This window comes from Colossoma macropomum, unplaced genomic scaffold (assembly GCF_904425465.1).
Source record: "Colossoma macropomum unplaced genomic scaffold, Colossoma_macropomum, whole genome shotgun sequence".
In the NCBI taxonomy this organism is placed as follows: Eukaryota; Metazoa; Chordata; class Actinopteri; order Characiformes; family Serrasalmidae; genus Colossoma; species Colossoma macropomum.
The window spans coordinates 13,222,130-13,231,778 of record NW_023494789.1 but is presented as its reverse complement, the minus strand read 5'-3'; the positions used below and the strand labels follow the sequence as shown (position 1 = coordinate 13,231,778).

Here is a 9,649-nt window from a genome sequence, read left to right as displayed (position 1 = left end):
AAGGCACAGATTCTGTGTCGAAAAAGTGCTCTTTTATTAAACATCAGACAGAAAACGTTCATAACAACACAGCACAAGAAGCAGGGAGGTCATCACCAGCCATACACCTCTTTCACGGTGGACACTCACCCTAAGTACCTGAACCCACTGCTTGACAAAAAAAGTACTATAATAACACGTGCACACATTTTAAGCTAACAGAACACAACATAAATAACAATAAACAGTCCCTTTTCCAGAGGGCGCACACCTCCCATGAGCCACCTCGCATAGTTCAGGAGGGGGCCCTGTGATTTTCAGCTACACCGTCATAAGACCTGTTTTGTTTTAAAGGGGAATTCCACCCAATTTCTGTTCAATTCAGTGGTTGAGATGTAAACAAAGTGGTTTGGTTTGAAACGATTCATTGTAGAGATTCAGATATCTTTACACTGGTGGTGATAGGGACCAGGGGTCACCTTGTCTACAACACAAATAGCCATTTTATTTACTGTCCAAAACCACTAGTGAACCAACATGTGTCTTCTGAGTTTTATATGGAATGTTGAAGATTGTAAAATAGTGGAAAATCTGGGTGAAAAGTTTTCTTTGGGGACTATTTGGCCTTAGAACCCTCTTATGTATCCCTCCACCATGAATGGATTAAAATGAATCGATTAAATTACATTTCCTACCAGCTCCATCACAGTCTGGTATGGAAACTGCACTGCTCAGGACAGAAAGGCTCTCCAGCGTGTGGTCAAAACTGCACAGTCCATTTTAGGAGCAGCTTCCCCCTCTCTACAGAACATTCACCACACCAGGGTCATCAGAAGGGCACACAGCATCAGGGACGGTACACACCTCCAACACAGCCCCTTCACACTTTTACCACCAGGAGTGTGAAGTCCAGGACAAACAGGCTATCAGGCTTGTGAACGACTCTTTCACACACTGCTTCTTCCCATCACTCTGACTGGTTGAACTCCGGATAATAGACACATTACTTACTGAACCCCACTCAACTCTACACACACACACATACATTTATTGCTGCTGTCATTCTGTTATTTGCAATAATGCACAGTGCACTTTATGACCGCTGACTCTTCTCGTTTTGTGCCCATTGAAATGAATAGCTACTACCTTAGTGGGAAACATTTCTCACTCATCCCAATGGAAAATACCTTGCAATTCTTTCTCTTAGCATCAAAATCCCACCCTCCCCCCAGGCTTGTTCCTTGTGGTTTTGTAATGACGTCTGATGGTTAGTAATGGTATTTGATGCATTTAAGGGCTTTCTAATGGCATCTGTAGGTGTTCTCCCATTTAAGGCGAATTTTCAAAAAACACAACTTACAGTATATAGTTGACCAGCCATCACTAACTTCAACAACAGAAAGAAAAAAGTTAGATACGAAGTAAGCACAGCCGCGATAACATCATTTAAGAGCCTGTCAAAACCATCAAGACCACTGGTTACTTTTTTGAAAGCGTTTCTTCAGGTATGTAAGCAAGTAAATAACAGCTTTTGTTATTTGTTTGTTTGTTTGTTTTTTGCTTTGTGTCAGTAAAGAACACAGTGCGAAAAGGGTAAAAAACCAACAGAAAATACATTACAGAAAACAAAAAAAAATAATGTGACACTACACAAGTAGCATTACAAAAAACATACTGAAAACATGCAAGACAAGGTGAAAACAGATAAATAAAAACGAAAGAAAATGAGCAAGGAGGAAAACTAGAACATTTAGATTTGGAGGTACTCTGACATGAGTGTATAGTTTTTTGGTGTTTTTTGTTTTTTCTTACATTTTGCTAGGTTTCCTCATAAATGTAAATCTTTGAATGGAGAACAGCCACAAGTAGCCAAATTAAAAGAGGATCTGATGTAAACAGCAGCTATTTGTTGTGACTGTTGTGCTATTTATGTGATTAAATATTGTGCCTAAAGTTCAAGCTTCCATGATTAACATTGTCTTAAGGGATAAACCTTTGAAAAATCACTTACAAATGAGCCGCCTGTCTTCAGTTATTAACTGAATAAAATGCCTATATTTGTGTGATGTGAAAAGAAAAACTCGCTGAGAGTTGCTGGTTGCTATAGCTAACACTGGTTTCCCATTTGGCCTGGCACTGCAAAATGGCCGCGGCGAGTGTGCTCCCTTCGAAGTGCTCTAGGTAGGTGCCTTGCGTGAACGCGGAATGGGTCACATGCTCGGAAAGTCTTACCGCAGCCAATCACAATCGCGAGAAGTATGGGGCGGAGCCTTGACGTGACGTAGCGCGTTAGAAACAGAAACCGGCTCTGTTACAAATGCAGTTCAGATGGAAGTGTGTTGTGTTTTAAGACAGTTCTGACTTATGAATGTTTCTGAGCGTTGTAAAGTTTGTTTTACTACGTTCTGCTTACGTTGGTGATCATGTTTTACTCTGATATTCTTCCCAAAACGACCAATAATCACTCAAAACACGGAGCGGTCTGAATTATGGTGTTTAGTGTGTCTGGTTTAGTAAGTTGACTGTAGAGATGCTTCCCTCACCTGCAGTTTTCCACTTTCTCTGGGAAATCAACACTCACCTGGTGAAAGATGGAGCTTCAGTTCGCACATTCGGCAGGTAAACACTTCTGTTTAGTCACCAGGAGGTTAGAAGTTACATTCCTTACATCCCATAATGTTTTTTTCTACATAGAATATTCCTGTAATACTTATGCATTCTTTAAAAAGATGGTTCTTCACGTGTTCTTTAGTAAAAGCAATGGTTCTGTTTAGGACCATGAGCTTTTTATACAACCCCAGTTTTCCAAAAAGTTGGGACGCTGTGCAAAATGGAAATAAAAACGGAATGCAATGATTTGCAAATTATTTAGGCCCTATAATTTAATTATAAGTAGTAGAAAGACAACATATCAAATGCTGAAACAGAAGAAATGTATTGTTTTTTTTGTTTTTTTTTAAATATAAGGCCCATTTTTTCCCAGAAAGGCTGAGAGACTGTATTTGTAGCCTTGCAGTAAATATTATATCTCTCTGTGATGCTAATCCAGGTAGATTTATTCTCAATTTTCTACACTTATAAATGTTTATGTTTTGGCATAGACAGATATGTACATGAAAACTATTATATCGGCCCACGATTCCCATATTGTCTCTGGTTCTTAGCGTTTGCCTTCAAAAGCACACTGAGCTTCATTCACCAGTATCTTCCTATGTTTGTTCTTAAATGTGTTCTTGAGAAAGGTGCTAAGATAAAGTCTATGTCAGATTCATGATGTTCTTAAACCACAGAACTTCGCCTTTGAGAAGAACAAGTCCCAAGTAAAAAAACATTGGTGAATGTCAGAATCTTAAAAACTGTGTAAGTGGGTTTAAGAAGAAATTTCTTAAGAAAGGTTTGTGAATGAGGCCCAGTGTTCACGAATCACATGCTTTAACACGTTGGCACTATGAAACATTCATTGCGTTGAAAATGTGAGTTTGCGCTGACAAACTCACATTTTCATGTATGACCAAATTCACGTGTGACTTCGAGGGCCCACGTCATGGAAGAGTTTTCCTCTCTTTTTCAAAATAAGAGTTTGATGTACACTCAAAAAGTGTTAAATGTTATGGTAGTGGTTCCATGCGGCTGTGTTAAGCTGCTTCTAAGATAGTCGATTAAGTAATGCTGTACAAACTTAACGAATTCAGGTGAATCACACTGAAGGGATTTGAGTCAATTCTAATTAACTCGACTGATTGTTTTTATGTGTTACCTAAAAATGAAATTTTACTTAATGTTCTGTGTAGTGGTTCCACACAACTGTGTTGAGTAGCTTTTCATATGCTCAGTTGAGTAACATACTAATTAAAGAAAAAAAGTTAGGTTTAAGTCAGAATTTTGTAAAGTTATTAATGTACTACTGAGCTGTTCTACACAGTTAAGCGATTTTTTTTTCAAGGGTTTTTTAGTAAAGAAAATGGTTCTGTATAGAACCATGAACACTCAAAGAATCCTTGTATGATTAAAGGGTTCTTTGCATCATGAAAGGGTTCTGCAGATTGATGGAGAAGAAAAGGGTTCCATATAACATTTAAAAGGGTTTTTCTATTGTTACGACGTCAAGCTTGTTACAACAGAAGAATTATTTTTTGGTTTTATATGGAACCGTATACAGCACATTCTCCATCAGTCTGAAGGACGATTACTAGGTTACTTTGAACAAACAAACACTTCTCTAAATCTGACAACTCACTTAATTTCATTGAAACAACACAACCCAGTTTACTCAGTTACATGCATTTGTTAAATGTGCAGAGTGTGTTTTGAGTGGCACCTAGTGATGAGTTTGCAGATTGCAACCAAATGAATCCCCCTCCCTCACCCCCCTTTTTCCAAGCCTGTAGTAGCATCTACTACAACCAGTAATAGTAATCTTTATTTATATAGCAACTTTTATACATTAATATTGCAGCGCAAAGTGCTTTACAGTACAACATAAAAGTAAAAACAACATAAAGAAGAGAAAAAAAGGGAATCAAAACTACTAAAAAATAAAATAAATTATTAAAAAATACACCAAAAATAAATTCATAACAGAAAAGGGGGTATATTAACATTTAAAATTTAAACACCAGATAAAAGTATAAATAAAAATCTAATAAAAATATAAGAAAGTAAAAGTAATTTTCCAATAAAAACAAGAGAAACAATAAAAACTAGTTAGATACCAGAGTAAAGAAATGTGTCTTTAACTGTTTTTTGAAACCATTAACAGAAGGAACCTGGTGGATGTTTATTGGTAATGTGTTCCGAATCTTTGGTGCGTTAAAACACAACGCTGCCTCTCCGCTCTTTAGAGTTTCATACGTGGAATATGGAGAAAGGCAGCACTAGATCATCTTAAAACACAGATTTGGAACGTAATCTATCAGCCTGCATAGGTGATTTTTGTCACCCTCTCACAGAGTCAAAACTACAGTTGTTGATTTTTTTGTATATTATAGCACAAACACTGCATTTTCTACTGTTTCTGCCTAGAAATTGCAGCATGCATGTCAAAAATAAACCCAAAGCATATCTTTGAGCTCCAAATGTGTGTCACTGCCATTTCTGCTGTGAAATGAGCTTAAATAAGCTGACAAAACATCCTGATTTATTGTATTTATTGTATTATTATTTGTGATATCATGAAAACCAGCACATTTACACCATTTAGGCCTATTTGGCCTGCTGCAGTTTAACTCCGCCCACTCGCACTGAAGTTTTAAACAGCGTTTCAGCCTGCTTTCTGAAGGAGGTATAATATAGAGCAGCCAATTAGAATTCATTTACATATATCAACAGTCTCTTTAATTCTACACTCTCAGAAATAAAGGTACGAAACTGTCACTGGGGTAGTACCCCTCTTGTCGCTGGGGTGGTACCATCAAGGGTACATCTCAGTACCTTTAGTCAGGAAACATAATTATACCATAATCCATTGAAATTATATTTTCTAAGTTGTATTGACTCCACACACCCTGTCTTTTATTTTATTGTTCTAAAATATTGGTTTATGAAAAAGTACAAATATGTACTTTAAAACATGTTTAAGGTACGCAATTGGGCCTTCAACCCACTGGTAAACCTTTTGAGGGAACATTTACATTGTTTGTACCTTGATGAAAGAAAAATGTACCTGCACAGAACCTAGTAAGGGATAAAGAGAGGTTGGAAATGGACGTGTAGAAATTGATTATGACTGGTACATAAATCCACACATTAGAGAGTGAAAAGTAAAATACAAGAAAAGTGTAGGATACCGGCAAATTTTAACATATGATTGTCTATTGTAAATTTCCTCTGTGCAGGTGTTCTGTAAACGAGGTCCCAGGACGAGTGCTTATAGAGTGATAACAAGAATAATGAATGAATAAATAAGAAAACACACAGAACATTAAGTACAAAAAAATCCAGAAACAGAAGAACATCAAAAAAAGCAAAATACGTGAAAAGAAGGAAAAGCAAAGACTGACAGCTCTATAAAAATTAGACCCATATGACTGCTAACAGTAATAAAGGTCCTGAATGGCTTTTGAAAATATAATTTAATTCTTATTATTTGTATTTTTTTACATTCTTACACTCTTATAATTTTTATCTTGTGAATTTCATTGTTTTGTTTGGAAGTTTTGGAACAAAATGGACCCCTGACCTGTGTTCTGTCCCTAGGCTCACAAGTTACCTGCCAGAGGAGTCGAAAGCTGTCTTGACATCCCATCATGCATCTGTGCAGCACCAGGTGTCAGTACAGACAACATTCGTGGAGCCTTTTGATCCAATAATCGGGGCGCAGTACTTCACACTGGGGGAGATTGATAAGTCAGAAGGTGAGTCTGTTCTCACAAGCACTGACGGAAAAGCTGAAAGTGTTCTGTACTGCTGTAGAACACACCTGTAATATTTCTATGTAATAATCTACACACTTAAAAAAGATGGTTCTTCTCAGTATTTTACTAAAGAAAATGGTTCTATATAGAATCATGAACACTCAAAGAACCCTTTAGATGATTAAAGGGTTCTTTGCATCATGAAATTGATTGATGCATCATTAGATTGATGGAGAATGTGCTGTAGATGGTTCTATATAGAACCTTTTTGAAAAGGGTTCTATATAGCACCAAGAATGGTTCTACTATGGTTATGAAATGAGCTTGTAACAGTAGCACAACCCTTTTCATTCTATATAGAACCTTTAGGTGTGTGTAATATTATGATATGAGTTTATTTTAGAACCGTCTTACGGTAAAGTAGAATACTTATATATAATGATCTATATAAATGTTATTATTATAATATTGCTTTCTTTTAGAACTGCCTCACACTCTTAAAAAAGGTGGTTTTTCAAAGGTTCTTTAGTACAGGCAATGGTCTTATTTAGAATCATGAGTTCTTTATAGATGCAATGATTCTGCAACCGCATTTCCCAAAAAGTTGGGACGCTGTGCAAAATATAAATAAAAACAAAATGGTCAACAAAAGGTGAGTAAAGTTGTGTATTGCTAAAAAAAACACCTGGTGGTTAATTGGCAACAGGTCAGTAACATGATTGGGTATAAAAAGAGTCTTTCAGAAGTAAAGATGGGGAGGGGTTCACCACACTGTGAAAGACTGTGTGGGCAAATAGTGCAACAATTCAAGAATAACGTTTCTCAACATAAAATAACAAAAAGCTTTTGTTTTTCATCATCTACGGTACAAAATATCACTAAAAGATTCAGAGATTCTGGAGAAATCTCTGTGTGCAAGGAACAAGGCCAGAAACCAGTATTTGTTGGCCATGATCTTTGGGCCCTCAGGCGGCACTGCATTAAAAACAGACATGATTCTATAGTGGAAATCACTGCATGGGTTCAGGAACACTTCTGAAAACCACTGTCTGTGAAAACAGTTCATCACTGCATCCACAAATGCAAATTAAAACTCTAAAATGCAAAGAAGAAATCATAAATAAACAGGATCCAGGAATGCTGCCACCTTCTCTGGGCCTGAGCTCATTTAAAATGGACTGAGATGAAGTGGAGATGTGTCTTGTGGTCAGACAAATAAACATTTTAAATTCTTTTTGGAAATCATGGACACTGTGTCCTCCAGGGTAAAGACCACTCAGCTTGTTGTCTGTGCACAGTTCAAAAGCCAGCATCCATGATGGTTTGAGGGAGCATTTGTGCACATGGCATGGGTGACTGGCACCATTAATGCTGAACGATATATACATTTTTTGGCAGCGTAAGCTGCCATCCAGACGACACGTTTTTAAGGGAAGGCCTTGATTATTTCAGCAAGACAGTGTAAAACCACATTCTGCATGTATTACAACAGCATTGCTCAGTATTAAAAGAGTCGGGGCGCTAAACTCACCTGCCTGCAGTCCAGAACGGTCACCACTGATTTGGCACATTATAAAATTAAAAATATGACAAAGGAGACCTGAACTGTTGAGCAGCTGAAATCCTATATCAACGAAGAACGGGAAAACATTTCACTTTCAGATCTACAGCAGTGTCTCCTCAGTTTCCAAACGCTTACAGAGTGTTGTTAACAGAAGAGGTGATGAAACACAGTGGTAAACCTGAGCCCGTCCCGAACTTTTTTGGAACATGTTGTTGGCATCACATTCAAAATGTGCATATATTTTTCGAAAAACAATAACATTTCTCAGTTTCAACATTTGATTGTTGTCTGTGTAGTATTTTCCTTTAAGAATATGGTTTATTTGCATATCATTGCATCCTATTTTTATTTACATTCTGCACAGCATCCCAATTTTTTAGAATCATGAGTTTTATATAGAACCTTTTTGAAAATGCTTCTATATAGCACCAAATGGGTTCTTCTGTTGTTACAAGATTGACATCATAACAATAGCAGAGCCCTTTTTGCTGCAAAATAGCACCATAAAGAAAAATTTGTGTATAGTGTTGAGTAATCTATAATACTTGTATACAGTCATCTATAATATCATTCTAAATTATTTTAAATTTAGGACTGTCTTACAGAAATTGCTAAATGTGTTAGTAATTATGTGAATTTATTGTATGATTCTTATAGGAATTGTGTGGAATTTCAAGAACATTTTAACATTTTGAAAAAAAATAAAATGTAACATATTAAATGTGTGATAACTTTTGCACAGGCCACATTTTTTATTCTCCTAGTATATTACATTCAGCAAATAAACAGCAATTGTGTATTAAAATGTGCAGAAGTGTGTTCTCTGTTGGATGTATTCACTTATTTTCACTCAAAATCAACAAATACATGGAATTTGACCAGGGGCGCCCAAACCTTTCCACACAACTGTTTATAAGGAACTTGTCCTGGTGTTGGTCACATCAAATACCAGGAAAACAAAACTGATTATTTATAAAAGAAACAACTGCGTGTCTGTGATTTGGAGGTGTAAACATGACAGTATCTTGTCTAAATGGACTTTAGAGTGTTTAGAGTGTGGAGTGTTTTTCATACATTAGTGTTCATAATTAGTGCTCATGTATTTTTAACACACGTGTACTTGTTGTTGGTTCTCCTTTCAGGGTGCAGTGAAGCTACTCTGCGTGCTCGAGTGTTGAACTGTGTGGATGGAGTTGATGTTGCTCTGCTACAGAAGGCCATAAATGAACAGAGGAACTTCTTTAAAGGGCGTGACGACGAGGCTGGAGCGCAGTAGTGTCTGTTTCTAAACACCTGTGTCGTCTGGACAGATGCAGTGGAGTTTGGAGAAACTGTTTTCTTCAAGCAGATGGAACAGTTTGAGAAATCTGACACGGCAGGTCCATCACAGTCTACATTTAAATTTACCAGTTAAATAAGTAAAAAGTAATGTTCAGCTACTTGGTAAACCAGGTAAATAAGAGTAATGGCATTGATAAACTGCAAAAAATTATATCTTAAAAAGTGAAATCATCGTCACGTCTTAGTCAGTGTACACTCATGTGCAAAGTTTTGGCACCCCTGGTCAAATGACATGTTTGGTTGATTTTGTAAGTGTAAATAAATTAACACGTCCTCTACAGAGAACACACTTGTGCAAAATTTAATGCACAATTACTGTGTATTTGCTGAATTTAACTTATTATAATAAAAATAAAACATAAAATGTGGCCATTGCTGGCACATTTTATATTGTGTTCCTTATTTTAGAAAA

The 9,649-nt window shown here is 36.7% G+C and overlaps 1 protein-coding gene across 1 annotated transcript; it reads left to right on the top strand.

The window, feature by feature from the left end:
- The first annotated feature begins 2,295 nt into the window (after positions 1–2,295).
- Positions 2,296–9,527, top strand: ten1 (TEN1 subunit of CST complex). The gene is made up of 3 exons (XM_036569524.1): positions 2,296–2,598; positions 6,175–6,332; positions 9,039–9,527. The coding sequence occupies exons 1-3, from the start codon at positions 2,510–2,512 to the stop codon at positions 9,170–9,172; spliced, it is 381 nt and encodes a 126-aa protein (XP_036425417.1). The 5' UTR covers positions 2,296–2,509; the 3' UTR covers positions 9,173–9,527.
- The last annotated feature ends 122 nt before the right edge of the window (positions 9,528–9,649 follow it).